We start from the raw sequence: 22104 nt of genomic DNA on the forward strand, positions 1-22104 counted from the left end.
CCTCGCTAAGTGCGAACTATGACTGTGAGATTCAGGACGGGATCCAGCGCAGATCATTCCTGGAGGAGACTGCTCTGGAAAGCCTTCACTGAGTGTGTCCCATGCCAGAACATGATCCACTATCGTGACGTCACTCCTCCTCTCTGGATGTGGCATTTCACAGCACTTCAAGAGTCTGGAGGAGTAGCGCCAACAATGATCATTTTTGTTCAGCTTAGAGGCACAGTAGTGTAGCGGTTAGCATAACGCTATTACAGCGCCAGCGACCCAGGTTCAATTCCGGTCACTGTCTGTAAGGAGTTTGTACGTTCTCCCTGTGTCTGTGTGGGTTTCCTCCGGGTGCTCCAGTTTCCTCCCACATTCCAAAGACGTACAGGTTAGGAAGTTGTGGCCATGTTATGTTGGCGCCGGAAGCATGGCGACACTTGCAGGCTGCCCTCAGAACACTACATAAAAGATGCATTTCACTGTGTGTTTCGATGTACATGTGACTAATAAAGATATTGTAGCGGCTAGCTACACACTACAAAATGAAGACAGAGAGTCGCTGGTTCAAAATCAGAAGTCGAATGAACGACAGGGGCGCAGTACACCTTTAATATCCCAAAACTTCCCGCACTACAGTTCCTGCGCTGACGTCACGTGCAGGCTTTCCTAGCCCGATGATGGGGAAGAAGGAGGGCCCCGCGCCATCTTGGACCGGGGCCTCCGACGACGTTCGCAATGTCGGGAGCCGGCTCGATTCCGGTGAGGTGAGTTGCTACAATATCTTCTCTCTATCTTCTTCTTCATAGAGTAATACAGCTCAGAAACGGGCCATTCGGCCCAACTTGTCCATGCCGACCAAAATGTCTACTTGAGCTGGTCCCATTTGCCCACGTTTGGCCCATATCCCTCTATCCCTGTACCTGTCCAAATCTCTTCTAAACATTGTAATTGTACCTGCCTGAACCACTTCCTCTGGCAGCTTGGTTCCATACACCCACCACCCTCTGCGTGAAGAAGTTGCCCTTCAGGTCCCTTTTAAATCTTTCCCCTCTCACCTTAAATCTATGCCCTTAAATTTAGACTCAAGGAAGATCCTCAGGAAGGATCCTTGGCATCAAGCAGGAGGACCACAGCACTGATGGCAGTGCCCTCGTTGAGGTCAGTATCACCTACACCGAGACAATGATCCCATCCGCCAGCGGGCAGAGTGAGTGGGTGCCACACTGTCATCAGAACACAAAAGCGGAGGAGGATGAAGGGTTTGTAAAATCACGAGGGGCATCAATAAGGTGGATGGTCACGGTCTTTTCCCCAGGGTAGGGGAGTCTAAAACTAGAGGGCACAGAGGGGAAAGATTTAAGTGGGACCTGAAGGGCAACTTCTTCACGCAGAGGGTGGTGGGTGTATGGAACAAGCTACCAGAGGAAGTGGTTCAGGCAGGTACAATTACAATGTTTAGGAGAGATTTGGACAGGTACAGGGATAGAGGGATATGGGCCAAACGTGGGCAAGTGGGACCAGCTCAAGTAGACATTTTGGTCGGCATGGACAAGATGGGCCGAAGGGCCTGTTTCCGAGCTGTATTACTCTATGACTCTGAGCTGAAAAGAAAAATGATCAGTTGTTGTAAAAAGAAAATCTGATTCCCTACATCTTCCAGGGAAGGAAACTTATTACCTTGACTATATGTGACTCCAGGCTCACACCAAATGGCTGACTCTTGGAAAAGCTTGACAGTAAATTGATAAACTGGTTCATTATTGTACTGAGATACAGTCAGAAACTTGTCTTGCATACCGTTCATACAGAACATTGTATTACAATAATCCATTGAGGTAGTACAAGGGAAAACAATAACAGAATGCAGAATAAAGTGTTACAGTTACAGAGAAAGTGCAGTGCAGGCAGACAATAAGGTGCAAGGTCACAAGGAGGTAGATTGGGAGGTCAAGAGTCCATTTTATCATACTGGGGGACTGTTCAATAGTCTTATAACAGCGGGATAGAAGCTGTCCTTGAGCCTGGTGGTACGTTCTTTCAGGCTTTTGAATCTTCTGCCCGATGGGAGAGGGGAGAAGAGAGAATGTCCGGGGTGGGTGGGGTCTTTGATTTTGTTGGCTGCTTTACTGAGGCAGAGAGAAGTGTAGACGGAATCCGAGGAGGGGAGGCTGGTGTCTGTGATGCGCTGGGCTGCGTCCACAACTCTCTGTAGTTTCTCGCGGTCCCGGGCAGAGCAGTTGCCGTGCCAAACAGTGATGCATCCAGATAGGATGCTTTCTATGGTGACTTCATAAAAATTGATGAGCGTCAAAAGGTTCAGGCCAATTAGGAATTGGCAATAAATGCTGGTCTGCCGTTTCCCCAATCCCTTCACTCACTCTCCTGGTCTGGATTCAATTTCCTCTCCATGGCTAGTTAGGAACATCTCCCTCCTCCGATCAGCTGTCTCCACACCATTGGTCCATCGCGACCGCTCTCTCTTCAACCCTCGTTCTCTGCCTCACCCCTGGTTATATTCCCCAGTGTACTGTTGAATTCGCTGTCCGCGGCTCCGAGAACTGATGTCAGAAGCTTTCAGTGCGTTTGAACCCAGTCCGTGTCACGGTCAGGAAGCGGAACGGCTCTGCCTACCGCTTGGACAACAACCACTAACGTGAAGCAGCCCCGGCTTTAAACCGGATTAATCGCTCCAAGTCACGGTTTGAAGGTGAGATTACTGTTTGCCCAAGTGTGCGTAAAAACAGGAAATTGGTCTAAACATGCCTTAGAAAAGTAGCAATGAGAACATTTCTGTTGCATCACTTTCTCTGTGAAGACGTTGTCTGTGTTAAAGGAATTGTCGAAGATTTAACAGATCTTTTGTTTTAAAATGTATTTATGTTAAAAAAATATATACAAAATAGTTTCGGGAACGGAGTGTGAGAAGTTGCTTTCAACAAAGCAGCTGACAAACCGGTTACTTCGTTTTAACTGAGTGAATGTTGCAGGTGTTAAGTATTAGTCAATATCTCTGCAGTTCATATTTAGCACAGAGCCGTGAGTGTAACCTGGACTCGACCAGCAGACACTGAGTTCCACGCTGGAGCAGATCTATAGAACGTAGAATGGTACAGAACCGGACAGGCCATTCGGCCCACAATGTTGTGCCAAGCTAGATGCCAATTTATACTAAATGTCCTCCTCCTGTGTATCATCCAGACCCCTCCATTCCCTTCAAATTCATCTATCTAAAAGCCTCTTAAACTCCACCAAACTGCCTGCTTCTGCTACTACCCCTGGTAACCCATTTACTCCTTTAACCCAGTTAACCCATGATTTATAGAACATAGAACACTACAGCACAGTACAGGCCCTTTGGCCCGCAATGTTGTGCCGACATTGAACACTCTACACAAAAGATGCATACCACTGTGTGTTTTGATGTACATGTGACTGATAAAGAGATCTTATCTTATAAGATCTATTCAACCCTTCCCTCCCGCATAGCCCTCCATTTCTCTACCATTCATGCGTCTATCTAAGAGTCTTTTAAATGCCCCTAATGTATCTGCCTCCAACACCTCTGCCGGCAGCGTGTTCCACGCACCCACTACTCTCTGTGTAAAAAATAACTTACCCCTGACATCCCCCTTATACCTTCCTCCAATCACCTTAAAATTATGTCCCCTTGTGTTAGCCATTGTCGCCCTGGGACAAACATTACTCCTGGATAGTTTGTTAATTCCCCTACTGATTCATTTCACTACTGGTTAATCTCACTATTTCTAACCAAATAACTAATGCCATATGAATATTATTTTTGTCAGTTTGGCTCAAGTTTTGGAGCTGGGGGTTTTGTTCTGGTTCATTGACTCTGGCCTTTATCACCACCTCCTGTGTGTTCACTTATCATCTTCCAGCCTCTGTCTCTACCTGCACACTCCCCTGCCCCCACCGGGTTCCATCTACCCATCATCTCCCTCCTCTCCTGCTTCCACTTATCAGCGACTGGCTGCATCCTCTCCGGATGCATCACGGCTTGGTACGGCAACTGCTCTGCCCAGGACCGCAAGAAACTGCAGAGAGTTGTGGACACAGCTCAGCGCATCACGGACACCAGCCTCCCCTCCATGGACTCTGTCTACACTTCTCGTTGCCTTGGTGAAGCAGCCAACATAATCAAAGACCCCCACCCACCCGGGTCATTCTCTCTTCTCCCCCCTCCCATCAGTCAGAAGATACAGGAGCCGGAGGGCACGCCCACCAGGCTCAAGGACAGATTCTATCCCACGGTGATAAGATTATTGAACGGTTCCCTTGTACGATGAGATGGACTCTTGACCTCACAATCTATTGTCTACCTGCAATGCACTTCCTCTGTAGCTGTGACACTTTACTCTGTATTCTGTTATTGTTTTACCTTGTACTACCTGAATGCACTGTGTAATGAATTGACCTGTACCATTGGTATGCAAGACAAGTTTTTCACTGGACCTCGATATAAGTGACAATAATAAACCGATACCAATCCCAATACCTCTGCCTCACCCCTCCCTCTCACCTCACACATGGTCCATGTCTCTCTGTTCCCTGCCTGTTCATGCATTTATCTGTAAATCTCTTAAACAAAGACGTTCGGGTCAGTGGGTTACTTGGATGCTGTAAGTTGCCCCCTGGTGTGCGGGTGAGGGGTAGAATCTGGGGGGAGTTGACGGGAATGTGGGGAGAATAAAATGGGATTGGTGTGAATGGGTGCTCGATGGTCAGCACGGAATTGATGGGCTGAAGGGCCTGTTTCCATGCTGTGCCTCTCTGTGACAATAATATTGAGAAGATAGGAGCAGGAGTAGGCCATTCAGCCCTTCGACATGGCTCTGCCATTCACCTAGACCATGGCTAATCTTCTGATTTAGCGCCACTTTCCTGCACTATCCCCATATCCCTCGAGATCCAGAAATCCATTGACTTTTCCACTGACTGTGCCTCCACAGTCCTTCAGAGAAATCCAAAGATTTGCCAGCCTCTGGTGAAGAAACATCTCCGTCCTACATGGCCTAACCCTTTTCCTGACACAGTGATCCCTGGTCCCAGGCCCTCAGCTGGAGGAAACACCCTCCCTGTATCCAGCCTGTTGAACCCTGGAAGAACTTTGTAAGTTTCATTGAAATTTCTACTCATTCTTCTAACTCTTGAGCATACAGTCCCAGGAGGTAATGTTGCAGCTCCATAGAACTCTGGTTGGACCACACTTGGAGTATTGTGTTCAGTTCTGGTCACCTCATTATAGGAAGGATGTGGAAGCTTTAGAGAGGGTGCAGAAGAGATTTACCAGGATGTTGCCTGGATTGGAGAACATGTCTTATGGGGATAGGTTGAGTGAGCTGGGGCTTTTCTCTTTGGAGAGAAGGAGGATAAGAGGTGATTTGATAGAGGTGTACAAGATGATAAGAGGCATAGATCGAGTGGACAGTCAGAGACTTTTTCCTGGGGCGAAAATGGCTAACACAAGGGGGCATAATTTTAAGGTGACTGGAGGAAGATATAAGGAGGATGATAGGGGTAAGTTTTTTTTACACAGAGAGTGGTGGGTGCCTGGAACGCACTGCCGGCAGAGGTGGTAGAGGCAGATACATTAGGGACATTTAAGAGACTCTTAGATAGGCACATGAATGATAGAGAAATGGAGGGCTATGTGGGAGAGAAGGGTTAGATAGATCTTAGAGCAGGACAAAATGTTGGCACAATGTTGTGGGCCAAAGGGCCTGTACTGTGCTGTAATGTTCTATGTTCTATTAGTCCACTCAATCGCTCCTTGTGTGGAAAACCCACCAACCCAGGAACCATGGAAACACTATGGACTAAACCAAGGAGTAGAATAAGAAACCAAGGTCTAGGATATAAAAGCAAGGATGTACTGCTGAGGCTTTATAAGGTGTTGGTCAGACCGCATTTGGAATATTGTGAGCAATTTTGGGCCCCGTATCTAAGGAAGGATGTGCTGGCCCTGGAGAGGGTCCAGAGGAGGTTCACAAGAACGATCCTGGGAAAAACTTAACGGATGAGGAGCGTTTGATGTCTCTGAACCTGTACTTGATGGAGTTCAGGAGGAGGGATCTCATTGAAACCTACCAGATACTGAAAGGCCTGGATAGAGTGGATGTGGAGAGGATGTTTCCATCAGTGGGAGAGTCCAGGATCCAAGGGCACAACCTCAGAATAAAGGGACGTCCCTTTAGAACTGAGATGAGGAGGAATTTCTTCAGCCAGAGGGCGGTGAATTTGTGGAATTCGTTGCCACAGAGAGCTTTGGAGGCCATCATTGGGTGTATTTAAGGCAGAGATTGGTAGGTTTCTTGATTGGTAAGGGGGTTAAAAGTTACGGGGAGAAGGCAGAAGAATGGGGTTTAAAAAGAAAAATCAGCCATGATTGAATGGCAGAGCAGACTCGATGGGCCGAATGGCCTAATTCTGTTCCTATGGTGTTATGGACACGAGGGACTGCAGATGCTGGAATCTGGAGCAAAAACAAACTGCTGGAGGAACTCCGCAGGTCGAGCAGCATCCGTGGGGGGAAACAAACAGTCGGCAGTCTGGACCAGATGCAGGGTCTCAACCCAAAATGGTCGACTGTCCATTTCCCTCCACAGATGCTGCCCGACCCACTGAGTTCCTTCAGCACTTTGTTTTTTTTTAATCCCAGGAACCGGTGTGTTGAACCTTCACTGCACTTCCTCCATGGCAAGGACATCCTTTATTAGGAAAGGGAACCAAAACTGTAGACAATTCAAATGCGGTCTCACCAAGGTCCCACACAACTGCAAAGGAGATTACTCATACCTGTAGTAATACCATTTGCCTCCTTCCTTGTCTGCTACACCTGCATGTTGGCTTTTGGTAACTTGTTTACAAGCACACCCAAGTCCCTTTAACCTGGAAATGGTTTATTGTCGACCCTTGTATCGAAGTACAGTGAAAAACTAGTCTTGTATACTTTTCATACAGATCAATTCATTACATAGTGCATTGAGGTAGTACAAGGTAAAAGAATAACAAAATGCAGAATAAAGTGTGACAGTTACAGAGGAAGTGCGGTGCAGGCAGACAATGAGGTGCAAGGTCACAATGATCAAGAGTCCATCTTACCATACTAAGGAACCATTCAATAGTCTTATAACAGTGGGATAGAAGCTGTCCTTGAGCCTGGTGGTACGTGCTTTCAGGCTTTTGTATCTTCTGCCCGATGGAAGAGGGGAGAGGGGAGAAATGTTGACACTATCCAATCTCTCACCAGTTACCAATTTACCAGTTAACAAACATTCTGATTTTCTGTTCTGTGCATCAAAGTGGATGATCTCACACTTTTCCATATCACCTTTTACTTTATTGAAGAACACAGTCAGATTAGTCAGATACAATTTGCCTTCAGATAATTAATGCTTGCTGTCTCTTTTCAGCTGAAGCTTCCAATTGTCCTTGACAATGGTGTCTGGTAACTTACCCAACACTGGCATTAGATTAACTGCCCTCCAGCTACTATGTTATTCCCTCTCCTTTATCAAAAGGGTATAAATTTGCAATCTTCTAATTCTCTGGCACTATGCCCAGATCTGGGGAGATTAGGGCAGGCGTGGTAGTGTAGCGGTTAGCATAATGCTTTACAGCGTCAGTGACCTAGATTCAATTCCAGCCACTGTCTGTAAGGAGTTAGTACGTTTTCCCCGTGTCTGCGTGGGTTTCCTCCGGGTGCTCCGGTTTCCTCCCACATTCCAAAGACATACAGGTTAGGAAGTTGTGGGCATGCTACGTTGGCGCCAGAAGCGTGGCGACACTTGCGGGCTGCCCCCAGAACACTCTACGCAAAAGATGCATTTCACTGTGTGTTGTGATGTACATGTGACTAGTAAAGATATTTTACCTTATCTTATCTTATTGTTCACCTGTCTTGCTCACTCACTCAGCTTCTCATCCCATTCTCATTCTTACTTCCTCCTCTCCACTACCAACCCACCAACCTTGTTATCCTCAGCAAGCAAAGAAATGTGACATATGACCCCTTCGACCTAAGTTGCCGATATCGTGAATATCAAGGCCTCAGGCACTAATCCCTATGATACCCCCACCTGTCAATCTGAGAAGGATCCATTTACTCCCACCCTTTGCGTTCTGTCTAATAACCAATTCTTAATCCATTGCCCTCAATTCCACGAGCCTCGTTAACCACTCTCCTATGCAGGACCCTATCGAATGCCTTCCAGATACCCAGATACACCACATCCACTGGTTTTGGGCGGTCAGTCAGATTTCTTAATAATCAGACTTCAGATTCAGATGAGTTTATTGTCACATACACCAGGGTGCAATGAAAGTCCTTGCTCATGTGAAGCCCACAGAGTAAACTGCATACATAGTAATGCAACAATAGGTACAGTGACGAGTGCAAAACTCACCTGGAACCCACCCACCTCTCTTCCCCCTCTCACCTGGACTCACCTGTCACCTACCAGCCTCTGCCCCTCCCCGTCCTCCCACCTTCTTATTCCAGCTTCTGCCCTCTTCCTCTCCAGTCCTGATGAAGGGTCTTGACCTGAAACGTCGACTGTTTATTTCCCTCCATAGATGCTGCCTGACCTGCTGAGTTCCTCCAGCACTTTGTGTGTGTTGGTGCAAAGTATCGTAGCACAAACTGAAACAATGCAAACACAAATACTAAAGTGACAATAACGAAAAGGTTGAGTGAAGAGTCCAAGACCGTGGCAGCACCACCAGGAAGGGGATGTGAGAGAGGTGATTGGTTCAGGAGTCCGACAGCAGTGGGGAAGAAGCTGTCCTTGAGTCTGGATGTCTGGGCTTTCAAGCTCCTGTATCTTATCCCAGAAGGTACATTACTAAATCTAGTAGACCGCTTCCAGACCTCTGCAAGTAAGCCCCTACCCCCAACCTCTGGAATTCCCTCCCTAAATAACTCTCCCTGTTAAAGGTGTGCTAAAAACCTTTCAAACGCACCTCCCTCTACAGCTGCTGCCAAATGATTTGTTATTTGCATTCTTGTGAAGTGCCTAAGTGCACATTCCTTAAAAGTAGAGTTGTGTAGAAAGAGATGTTCAGGAGAGAAATTGGGATTTGATTTTGAATTGTAGAACAATTTTCATTTCAAGGAATTGCTGGTCATTTCAATGCAAATTGGGCAAAGCTGTCGCATTCCATTGGGTGTGGTGAGGCTGCACTTGGAGTATCGTGTAGAGTTTTTTTTTGTCACCCTTTTATAGGAAGGATGTCATTAAGTTGGAAAGAGTGCAAAGAAGATTTACGAGGATGTTGCCAGGACACAAGGGCCTGAGTTATAGGGAGAGGTTGATCAGGCACGGACTTTATTCCTTGGAACATAGGAAACTGAGGGGTGACCTTACAAAGGTGTGTAAAATCATGTGGGGCATAGATAGGGTGAACGCACACAGTCTTTTTCCCAGGGTGGGGCATAGGTTTAAGGTAAGAGGGGAAAGATTTACTTGGAACCTGAGGGACAAGTTCTTCACATAGAGGGTGGTGGGTGTATGGAATGAGCTGCCAGAAAAAGTAGTTAAGGCAGGTACATTAACAACATAAGACAGTTGGACAGGTAAGAATGGATAAGATAAGATATCTTTATTAGTCACATGTACATCGAAACACAGAATGAAATGCATCTTTTTGTGTTACCGAGAATGTGCTAGGGGCGGCTCGCAAGTGTCGTCACGCTTCCGGCGCCAACATAGCATGCCCACAACTTCCTAACCCGTACGTCTTTGGAATGTGGGAGGAAACCGGAGCACCCGGAGGAAACCCACGCAGACACGGGGAGAACGTACAAACTCCTTACAGACAGTGGCCAGAATTGAACCTGGGTCGCTGGTGCTGTGACAGCATTACGCCAACCACTACACTACCGTGCCTGCCCACACACTACCGTACCTGCCCAGGAAAGGTTTAGAGGGATATGGGCCAAATGCAGGCAAATGGGACAAGCATCTTGGTTGGCACAGATGAGTTGGGCTGGATTCTGTGCTGTATGACTCTGATAGGTGATGTAATGGTTCCCCCAATGATAAATCAAGCCTTTGTTTAACAGATTCTTAAGTCGGTTTATGGCGTCCCCACCCACCTGTCATTTCTGTGGCTGGGAGGAGTCAGTGTATCGTGCACTTACAGAGGGTGAGAGGTTGCAGCCTCTATTTGAGTATCTCAAGGGGCTGCCTCTCAGGTTCTGGCTACACTTCAGCCCCACGCTCCTGATCTTCCACCACCCTGTGCTGAGGGAGGGGGGGGGGGGGTCGCTCGAGGGACCTCATTGGTCAGTTTGCTCCTGGGCCTGGCCAAAGTGGCCATTCATGGGTCCAGGCAGCGTCCAGTCGAGGGTTCTGCCTGAGGTGATTGCCTGCCCCTCTGGGGTTAGATCAGTGCCCGTGTGTCCCTGGAGAAGGAGCATGCGGTATCCACGGATACATTGGGGGTACCTCAGGGGCTCGAGTGCATTCTGGATAGTGATGACCATTTTTGTAATTTGAAACTGTGCATAGTGTGTATCGTGAAGTACTGTAATATTATAGTAAAGTGATTCTTGTGATCACTGAACAAACCACCTTTGGAAAAGAAAAAAATACTTCAGTATGACACCAACTGACGCAACGCTAATCACTACAGTATAGCAACACTATGACCCCTTTGGTCACATTGCACTAAAATGGACTTTTTTTGTTCCAATTGTGTTCTTTCTTGTAAAAATTGTGTATAATTTATGTTTAATTGATGTTTTTCTTGTGAATGCTGCTTATCTGATGCTCTGTGCCTGTGATGCTGCTGCAAGTAAGTTTTTCATTGCACCTGTGCACACGTGGACTTGTGCAGATGACAATAAACTCGACTCTGACTTAAACTTTGTTGTAAGCAGGAGCTTTATTATAATCGGGGACAATATCACTCAGAGGGGACATAATGGCGGGCTCGTCCATTGAGTCTATATGGGTAGAACTCAAAAATAAGAAAGGTGCACTCACTCTGATGGGATTATACTACTGACCCCCCCAATAGTCACCGGGACATTGAGGAACAGATATGCAGGCAGATTAGGGAAAGGTGTTAAGCTAACAGGGTTGTTGCCGTGGAGGACTTCAACTTCCCCAATATAAACTGGGAGCTCCTTAGTGTAAGAGGTTTAGATGGGGCAGAATTTGTTAGGTGCATCCAGGAGGGTTTCTGAAATCAATGGGTCGATAGTCCAACGAGAGGAGGGGTCGTACTGGACCTGGTGTTGGGTAACGAGCCTGGCCAGGCGACCGACCTTTCAGTGGGGGAACAGTTCGGGGACAGTGACCACAGCTCCTTAAGTTTTAAGATAGCTATAGATAAGGATAAGTATGGACCTTGTGGGAGAGCATTACATTGGAGCAGGGCAAAGTGCGAGAGCATTCAGCAGGAACTAGGGAGAGTTAATTGGGAACAGCTGTTTTTGGGCAAGTCCACATCTGACATGTGGAGGGTATTTAAAGACCAACTGCACAGAGTACAGGACAGGGATGTTCCAGTGAGAAGGAAGGACGAGGATGGCAGGATAAGAGAACCTTGGATGTTGAGAGAGGCGGTGAATTTAGTCAAGAAGAAAAAGGAAAAGTATGTAAAGCTCAGGAAGCCAGGATCAAACTGAGCACTTGAGGATTATAAAGAAGCCAGAAAGGAACTCAAGAAGGGAATTAGGAAAGCCAGGAGGGGCCATGAAAAGTCCTTGGCAAGAAGGATTAAAGAGAATCCCAAGGCATTCTACACCTACAACAAGAGCAAGAGGATAACTAGGGAGAGGGTAGGACCACTCAAGTATAAAGGAGGGAACATGTGCTTGGAAGCGGAGGAAGTGGATGAGATCCTTAATGAGTACTTTGCATCAGTGTTTACCAAACAGAAGGACGTGGGGGACAGGGAGATCAGTGCGGAGCATATTAATATGCTAGGGCATTTCGAGATAAAGGAGGAGGTGGTCGTCATCGTCGGGGCTATCCCTCGAGGTCGAGGATGATGGTCTTCATTCCATTGATCTATTTATGGGCTCTCAAGTGGCTTATGAGTCCAATCTTGGCTCTGAAAGTTCTTCCGCATTCAGGACAGGTAGTTCCAGACGGCAGATCGGGCTTCGGTTGCTGCTGCCTCACTTCCCATTTTCTTCTCTTTTCCTCTAATTCTGCACATCTGTTGGCTTCGAAGGTTGCTGTTCCTTCTCAGATGCTGGTTTGCCAGAGTTTCCCGTCCTTGGCATTGGTTTCCCAATTGTTGATGTCAATGTTACATTTCTTCATGTTGGCTCTTAAGATGACTTTGAATCTCTTTTGTTGTCCGCCTCTTTTACGTTCGCCTACTTTAAGCTGGGAGTGGAAGATTTGTTTCAGCAGACGTTCATCTTTCATCCGAACAACATGACAACATCTTGGTTCTTGATAACGTAGGCTTCAATGCTTGTTGTTTTTGCTTCATTTAGCACGCTGACGTTGGTTCTTTGTTCCATGTAATAATGTGATAGAACAGTACAGCACAGGAACAGGCCCTTCGGCCCACAATGTTGTGCCAAACTAATTAAATTAGTAATCAAATGCCCAACTAAACTAATCCCTTCTGCCTACACAACGTCCATCTCCCTCCATTCTCTGCACATCCATGTGCCTCAGAGCCTCTTGAATGCCTCTATCGTATCTGCCTCCACCACCACCCCTGGCAGCCCATTCCAGGCACCCACCACTCTCTGTGTGAAAAACTTGCCTCACACATCTCCTTTGAACTTATCCCCTCTCACCTTAAATGCATCCCCACGGGGAATTATTGGTATTGGTATTGGAATTGGCTTATTATTGTCACTTGTACCGAGGTACAGTGAAAAGCTTGTCTTACAAACCAATTGTACAGGTCAATTCATTACACAGTGCTGTTACATTGAGTTAGTACAGAGTGCATTGATGTAGTACAGGTAAAAACAATAACAGTACAGAGTAAAGTGTCACAGCTACAGAGAAAGTGCAGTGCAATAAGGTGCAAGGTCGCAACAAGGTAGATCGTGAGGTCAAAGTCCATCTCATTGTATAAGGGAACCGTTCAATAGTCTTATCACAGTGGGATAGAAGCTGTCCTTAAGCCTGGTGGTACGTGCCCTCAGGCTCCTGTATCTCCTACCCGATGGAAGAGGAGAGAAGAGAGAATGACCCAGGTGGGTGGGGTCTTTGATTACGCCGGCTGCTTCACCAAGACAATGAGAGGTAAAGACAGAGAATTAGACATTTCAACCCTGGGATACTGTAATCACTGAATAAACCTCCTTTGGAAAAGGAAAACAAAATAATTCGAGCCTTTGTTAATTCTCAATTCCAGACCCCCCGGAAACCATGAATGATAGCAACAGAAGTCATGTTGAGTTCATCTTACAAGGAGTGCCCAACGGCGATGAATACCACCTGCTGATATTCATCATCTTTCTGTTGGTTTACATTGTCATCCTGGTTGCCAACCTCACCATCATGTACCTGATCAGGACAGAGCCCCGGATGCACGGACTCATGTACTACCTGCTCTGCCTTCTGGCCGTCATTGACATCATTCTCAGCAACGTGACCATCCCCAAGCTGTTGGCCATGTACCTCTTCCAATCCATGGCCATCTCACTGGAGGGCTGTGTCACCCAGATGTTCTTCGTCTACTGCACGGCGCTGAGTGAGTCAACGCTGCTGGTGGCGATGGCGTACGACCGCTACGTGGCCATCTGCCACCCCTTCAGCTATCACAAGCTGACCTTCCGCCGCATCATACTGGGCGTGACGCTGATCATTTTCCTCCGTGCTATGTGTTTTGTGGCGGTCGCGGCTCTGCTGACTCAAGCCAGTTACTGCGGCTCCAACTACATCCAGAATTGCTACTGCAACTATGGGTCTCTGTCCAAGCTGGCCTGCCGCGGGGTGATGGCAAGCGACGCCATCACCTACCCCTTGTCCTTCCTCATCACGTTGCCCGACAGCTCCCTCATTGGCTACTCCTACTTCAGGATCTTCAAGGTGGCGGTCAACAGTGGGCAGGGCGAGGCACGCACCAAGGCCCTCAACACCTGCACCACGCACGTCTGCGTCCTGATGTTGTTCTACACCAGCGCCCTGTTCGAGTTCGTCATGTACCTGGTGCCCAGTCTCTTCTCAGCCGAGCTGCACTTTGTGGTCGCGGTCACCTTCGTCATCTTCCAGCCGATCTTCAATCCCATCATCTATGGCGTGAGGACAAAAGAAATCAGGAATAGTTTCCTGAAGCTGCTGGGCAGGAGGAGAGTCGCCGACGGATCTTGAGATGCTCTCACTGTGGGGAAAGTTGTCACCTAAATTCAAGTGGTATTCTTCTGTACGTTCCCAATTTCCCCTTATTTTGGGCCTTTCCGATATCACTGTGAGCTCATCTTGGAATCAGAGGGATAAGCAGCCCAGATAGAGGCCCTTCAGCCTGGTATGTCCATGCTAACCATCGTACCCATCCATACTAATACCATTTAGAATCATAAGAGTCATGGAGCCATACAGCATGGATACAGGCCCTTCTGCCCAACCAGTCCATGCTGACCACGGTGCCCACCCAGCTAGTCCCAACTTCCTGTGTTCAGCCCATATCCCTCCAGGCCCCGCCCCTCCATGTACCTAACCAAGTGCTTCTTAAATGATACCGTTGTACCTGCCTCGCCCACTTCCTCTGGCAGCTCGTTCCATACACTCACCACCCTCTGTGTGGAAAAAGTTTCCCCTCAGGTCCCTTTTAAATCTTTTCTCTCTCACACTCAACCTATGCCCCCTAGTTTTGGACTCCCCTACCCTGGGGAAAAGACTGTTACCGTCCACCTTACCTATGCCTCTCATAATTTTACACATTTCTATAAGGTCGTCCCTCCTACGTTCCAAGGAATAAAGACCCAACCTGGCCAACCTCTCCCTATAACACAGGCCCTCGAGTCCTGGCAACATCTTCTCTGCACTCTTTCCAGTTTAACCACGTCTTTCCTATAACAAGGCAACCCAAACTGTACACACAGCGCTCCAAGTGCGGCCTCATCAACAACTTATACAACTGCAACATAACATCCCAACTCCTATACTCAGTGCCCTGACTGATGAAGGTCAGCGTGCTAAACGCCTTTTTCACCTCCCTGTCTACCTGTGACGCCACTTTTGATGAACTATGCACTTGGACTGCTAGGTCCCTCTGTTCCATTACACTCCCTAGTGCTCTGCCATTCACAGTACAAGTCCTGCGCTGGTTTGACTTTCCAAAATGCATCACCTGTTACCAGCAACAAACAAATAACTGGAGGAGCCGTCTGTTTGTTTGTTGGTCCAGGTTCCAGCATCTGCAATCTCTTGTGTCTCCATTTACCGGCACTTGGTCCATAATCTTCTCTGCCTTGGTGATTCAAGTGCTCATCTGGATGTTTAGATGTTGTGGGAGTCTCTGCCTCCACCACCCCTTCAGGCAGTGCATTCCAGATTCCAACCCCCCTCTGGGTGAAAAAATTCTCCCTCAGATCCCCTTGAAACCTCTTATCCTGGCCTTAAAACTAATCGGATATAAGACCATAAGACAAAGGAGCAGAAGTCGGCCATTCGGCCCATCGAGTCTGCTCTGCCATTCTATCATGAGCTGATCCATTCTCCCATTTAGCCCCACTCCCCTGCCTTCTCACCATAACCTTTGATGCCCTGGCTACTCAGATACCTATCAATCTCTGCCTTAAATACACCCAAAGACTTTGCCTCCACAGCCACCCATGGCAACAAATTCCACAGATTCACCACTCTCTGGCTAAAGAAATTTCTCCGCATCTCTGTCCTGAATGGGCGCCCTTCAATCCTGAAGTCGTGCCCTCTTGTACTAGACTCCCCTACCATGGGAAACAACTTTGCCACATCTACTCTGTCCAGGCCTTTTAACATTCGAAATGTTTCTGTGAGGTCTCCCCTCATTCTTCTGAACTCCAAGGAGTACAGCCCAAGAGCCGTCAAACATCTCTTCTATGGGGGAAAAAATTATTTCTATCAAACCTAGCTGTGCCGCTCATAATTTTGTAAATCTCCAACAGGTCCCCCTTCAGACTTAGCAGACTTAGGTGCCCCTTGGTTTTAGACCTCCATTACGGGAATAATTTCTCACTGTGGTGTTCATAATTCTGTATATCTCTGTCAATTCCCCCTTCAGGTCTCCTCCGCTCCAGGGAACACTGGCTCATCCTCTCCAGTCTCTCCTTGTAACTGAAACACTCCATCCCAGGTAACGTCCTGCTGAATCTCCTCTGCACCCTCTCCAATGCAGTCACCTCCTCCCTATAGTGTGGTGACCAGAACTGTGCACAGTGCTCCAGCTGTGGCCTGACCAATGTTCTATAAAGTTATAACCGCCCTGCTCTTATATTCTATATCCCACCTAATGAAGTTTAAGAGATATCTTTATTAGTCTCACGTACATCAAAACACACAGTGAAAGGCATCTTTTTCATAGAGTGTTCTAGGGGCAGACCGCAAGTGTCGCCACGCTTCCGGCGCCAACGTAGCATGCCACAACTTCCTAACCCGTACGTCTTTGGAATGTGGGAGGAAACCGGAGCACCTGGAGGAAACCCATGCAGACACGGGGAGAATGTACAAACTCTTTACAGACAGCGGCGGGAATTGAACCTGGGTCGCTGGCGCTGTAATAGCGTTACGCTAACTGCTACACTACCGTCATGTATCCTGTGTGCCTTCTTCATAAGAACATAAGAAATAGGAGCAGGAGTCGGCCGTCTGGCCCGTCGAGCCTGCTCCGCCATTCAATGAGATCATGGCTGATCTGGCCGTGGACTCAGTTCCACCTACCTGCCTTTTCTCCATAACCCTTAATTCCCCTCCTATGCAAAAATCTATCTAACTGTATCTTAAATATATTTAATGAGGCAGCCTCCACTGCTTCCCTGGGCAGAGAATTCCACAGATTCACTACTCTCTGGGAAAAGTAGTTTCTCCTCATCTCTGTTGCAAATCTATTCGCCCGAATTTTGAGGCTATGTCGCTTAGTTCTAGCCTCGCCTACCAGTGGAAACAACCTTCCTGCCTCTGTCTTATCTTTCCCTTCCATAATCTTATATTGATATTGGAATCGGTTTATTATTGTCACTTGTCCCAAGGTACAGTGAAAAACTTGTCTTGCATACCGTTTGTACGGATCAATTCATTACACAGTGCATTGAGGTAGTACAGGGTAAAAACAATAATAGAATACAGAGTAAAGTGTCACAGCTACAGAGGAAGTGCAGTGCAGGTAGACAATAAGGTGAAAGGTTATAACAAGGTAGATTGTGAGGTCAAGAGACCATCTCATCGTATAAGAGAACCATTCAATAGTCTTATCACCATGGGATAGAAGCTGTCCTTGAGCCTGGTGGTACGTGCTCTCAAGCTTTTGTATCTTCTGCCTTACAGGAGGGGAGAGAAGAGAGAATGTCCGGGGTGTGTGGGGACCTTAATTATGTTGGCTGCTGTCCCAAGGCAGTGGAAAGTGTAGATTCCATGGAGGGCAGGCCGATTTGTGTGACAGACTGGGCTGTGTTCACAACTCTCTGCAATTTCTTGTGGTCTTGGGCAGAGCTGTTGCTGTACTGAGCCGTGATGCATCTGGATAGGATGCTTCCTGTGGTATAATGATATCTTGCATCCCCTTGTGCCTTGTGGACCTCCCTTGGCTGAGAAAAATCTAAGGGCGAGTACACAGCAAGGATGAGCTGACAAGCAGCTCTCTCCAGGAGCTCCCTGACAGAAGATGCACGTAGATGGAACAATGTGTTGGGTGAAACCCACACTGTATAGTGCAGGGGCTACACACTCCGAGCTGTGGTGATCACGCAGATATAAAACTCAGTCTTTACTGTGGTGACAGCACATGTTGGAGCAGATAACCAATGATTGTACACCTGCCAGATTCACTCCCATATGATTTAGATAACCAACCACATTCTAACAGAACTGCAAATGGTATCGTGTACGGTTTTGGTGACCCTACTTTAGGAGGGACGTCATTAATCTGGAGGATTTACAAGAATTTACAAGTTTGGCGTTCACTAAACCTGGAATTTAAAACCCTTTGATGTAGTACCATAAGGTGATCACTAAAAGATGAACTCTTAATCTCCCAATCTACCTCATTGTGGCCCTTGCACTTTCTCTGTAACTGTAACGCCATATTCTGCATTCTGTTTTCCTTTTGTACTACCACAAAGTACATATGTGTGGAATGATCTGTCTGGATGGCACGCAGACAAAAGCTTTTCACTGCATCTTGTACCAGGTCTAATACCAGAGGGCACGCATTTAAGGTGAGAGGGGGTAAGTTCAAAGGAGATGTGTGGGGCAAGTTTTTTATACACAGAGAGTGGTCGGTGCCTGGAATGTGCTGCCAGGGGTGGTGGTGGAGGCAGATACAATAAGGCCATTTAAGAGGCTCTTAGACAGGCACGTGGATGTGCGGAAAATGGAGAGAGATGGACATTGTGTAGGCAGAAGGGATTAGTCTAGTTAGGCGTTTAATTACTAGTTTAATTAGTTCAGCAAAACATTGTGGGCCAAAAGGCCTGTTCCTGTGCTGTACTGTTCTATGTTCGATGTTACAATGATAAATCAATCCAGCAAAACACAGCTGAATAAATATGAATATTCCACAAAATTTAAAGTAAAGCTAATGATTAACACAGGAGTAACAGAATGATGCAAGGCTTCCGCTTAATATGAACTAATTTGATTTTCAGGACAACTGACGTCATAACTGAATATACTGGAAATTAATTGCTGATTAATATACAGTAAAGTGCACTGAATGTAACTGTCTGCGGTAACTGAGATGCACCCCAGGAAGTGGGTATTATATTGCTCAGTGGGTGGTATGACTTCGTCTGTGTTTCTTGCTGAGAAATTCTAGTATGCCTCATATGGTCAATTAAATAAATTGGTTTATTATTACCGAGGTACAGTGAAAAACTTTGTTCTGCATGCCATCCATACAGATCGTTTCATCACGTCAGTGCATTGAGGTAGTACAAGGGAAAAGAGTAACAGAATGCAGAATAAGTAGTGACAGAGGCTGGGAGGTGAGAGGTGGAGGCAACAAAGTGCTGCAGATGATTGCATCTGATAGGAACGGAAGGTGGAGCATAGAACCAAACAAGGGGTACCTTGCAATGACTGTATAAGATGACTTGTTATAGACCTGCACCTTCTCTGTAGCTGTAACACTCTATTCAGCATCTTGTTCCTTGCTCCAGGTTCCAACATCTGCAGTCTCCCGTGTCTCTGACACCTTCTATGGTCATTGCAAGGCAAGGGCCCAACTCTGTTGAACTGCAGTTAACAGAACCCTTCCTCCTGTTCTGGGATGAGCTTGGGTTTGGGGGTACTGAGAGAGGACCAGGCTGGGTCAGTGGTCTGGGGCCATTGAAGGGTTTGGGAGTGAGGTGGGGTGGGAAAGTCTGGGCTAATCAGTGGGGGGAGGCTCTGCCTCAAGAAGGTAGCATCTATCATCGAGGATCCCCACCATCTGGCCCATGCCCTCGTCTCGCTGCTACCATCAGGCAGGAGGTACAGAAGCCTGAAGTCCCACACCACCAGGTTCAGGAACAGCTACTTCCCTTCAACCATCAGGTCCTTGAACCAACCTGCACAACCCCAACCCTACCTCAGCAACGGGACACCATGGACCACCTCTTGCACTGCCGTGGACTTGTCTCTGAATGTGTCTTTTTTGTACTAATGTCTTATTTGTACAGTCTTTTCCTTCACTGTCTTGTATAATTTACGTTCTGTGTGTTGTCTGTACCTACGTGCCTGTGATGCAGCTGCAAGTTTCTCATTGTACCTGTACCTCACCGTACTTGTGCACATGACAATAAATGCAACTAAAGACTAAAGACTAAATCTGTAGATGGGTTTGGGGGGCTCAATACCTTGGGATGGAAACCCTGAAGGACAAAATAAGTTGGGGAAACCCCAGTCTGCTCCTGCACCACGGAGACCTTTTGTTTAGACAGTACCCTGGCAACGAGGGTGATTTGCTTCCACTCCAGTTGTGTAGGTTCTGAGGTAAATTGGTAAGTTGGTTTATTCTTGTCACATGTACTGAGGTACAGTGAAAAACTTTGTTCTGCATGCCATCCATACAGATCATTTCATCACATCAGTGCATTGAGGTAGTACAAGGGAAATCAGTACTTGAATTTTTATTAGTTTCTATTTTAGGAGCTCCACTCCCTTTTGCACTTACCAAATTAAGTAAACATATCATTAACCCAATTGTTAAACATACAATATGAATATGGTTTCAATTTTGTAAATTTTTTGGATTGAATAAATTTAATCTATCATGTCCCATTCAATCTAATTTTTTCTTTCATCCATCCAGAGTTGGCTCAGCTTTTTCCATACGGAAAAGGAAGGGAATAGTATGTTTTCATGATCTATTCATTAATAACTGTTTCTCATCTTTTGAACAATTGTCTAATAAATATAATTTACCTAGATCACACTTCTTTTGATATTTGCAAATTAGAAATTTTTTAAAAGCTACTATACCCTCTTTTCCCACACCTCACAAAACTGAAATTCTGGAAAAATTTTTTGGTTTTAATCCCTGTCAGAAGGGCTTGATAGCAACAATTTATGATTTAATTATGAAAATTCGTTCAGAACCACCGGACAAAATTAAGGATGAATGGGAAAGTGAACTCCAGACATCTTTACCTACAGAGACTTGGAAGAGAATTCTTCATTTAGTTAATACATCTTCAATGTGTGCCAGACACTCTTTGATACAGTTTAAGGTTGTTCACAGGACCCATATGTCGAAAGATAAGCTAGCTCGTTTTTATCACCATATAAATCCTATATGTGACAGATGTAAATCGAATGTGGCTTCTTTGACACATATGTTTTGGTTCTGTCCTCTTTTGGAAAAATATTGGAAAGATATTTTTAACATTATTTCAAATGCATTGAAGATTGATTTACAACCTCACCCTATCACTGCAATTTTTGGTTTACCAAGGATAGAATCTGGCCATCTATCTGCCTCCGCTAACCGTATGATTGCCTTTGTTACATTAAAGGCCAAACGATCCATTTTGCTTAAATGGAAGGATCCAATACCCCCTACTACTTTTCAATGGTTCTCTCAAACTATATCATGTTTAAACTTGGAAAAAATTAGGAGTGGTACTGTGGATCCTTCGCTTAAATTTGAAGATATTTGGAGTCCATTTATTCAATATTTTCACATGATATAGATCCCCTTATAATAACCTTTCGATTTAGAGGAACGGAGTTGATGACATAATATTGCTCTGTTTCTATTGAGAAATTTTAGTCCTTTTTTTTGAATTATTTTTTTCTTTAGCTTAGTTTGGTTTGATATATGGTTTATAATTTTTCTTATTGTTTTGGGGATTTTTTTCTTTCTTTTATATTTTATAATAAATCATTTTCCTTTATATTATGTTCAATCACTAACAGATCATTGGATCTACAGATTTTTTTATACTTTATTGTTCTTTATGATTATCCAGGTCATGATTGTTCTCCTGATCTCTTTGTATTACATGTAGAAACATTGATATATTAATCTGTATTAATTTGAAAACTAATAAAAAGATTGAAAAAGAAAGAGGTAATACAAGGGAAAACAATAACAGAATGCAAAATAAGGTGTTAGTTACAGAGAAAGTGCAGTGCAGGCAGACAATAAGGTGCAAGGCCATAATGAGGTAGATTGTGAGGTTAAGAGTCCATCTTATTGTACGAGGGAACCATTCAATAGTCTTATAACAGTGGGATAGAAGCTGTCCTTGAGCCTGGTGGTACGTGCTTTCAGGCTTTTGTATCTTCTGCCCGATGGGAGAGGGGAGAAGAGAGAATGTCCGGGGTGGGTGGGGTCTTTGATTATGTTGGCTGTTTTACCAAGGGAGAGAGAAGTGCCGATAGAGTCCATGGAGGGGAGGCTGGTTTCCGTGATGTGCTGGGCTGTGTCCACAACTCTCTGCAGTTTCTTGCGGTCCCGGGCAGAGCAGTTGCCGTACCAAGCCGTGATGCA

The 22104-nt window shown here is 46.0% G+C and overlaps 1 protein-coding gene across 1 annotated transcript; it reads left to right on the forward strand.

The window, feature by feature from the left end:
* The first annotated feature begins 13361 nt into the window (after positions 1 to 13361).
* On the forward strand, positions 13362 to 14306 carry LOC127576116 (olfactory receptor 52E2-like). Its single transcript, XM_052026501.1, has one exon. The coding sequence runs from the start codon at positions 13362 to 13364 to the stop codon at positions 14304 to 14306; it is 945 nt and encodes a 314-aa protein (XP_051882461.1).
* Positions 14307 to 22104: the final 7798 nt, after the last annotated feature.

This window comes from Pristis pectinata, chromosome 11 (genome assembly GCF_009764475.1).
Source record: "Pristis pectinata isolate sPriPec2 chromosome 11, sPriPec2.1.pri, whole genome shotgun sequence".
Classification (NCBI taxonomy): Eukaryota; Metazoa; Chordata; class Chondrichthyes; order Rhinopristiformes; family Pristidae; genus Pristis; species Pristis pectinata.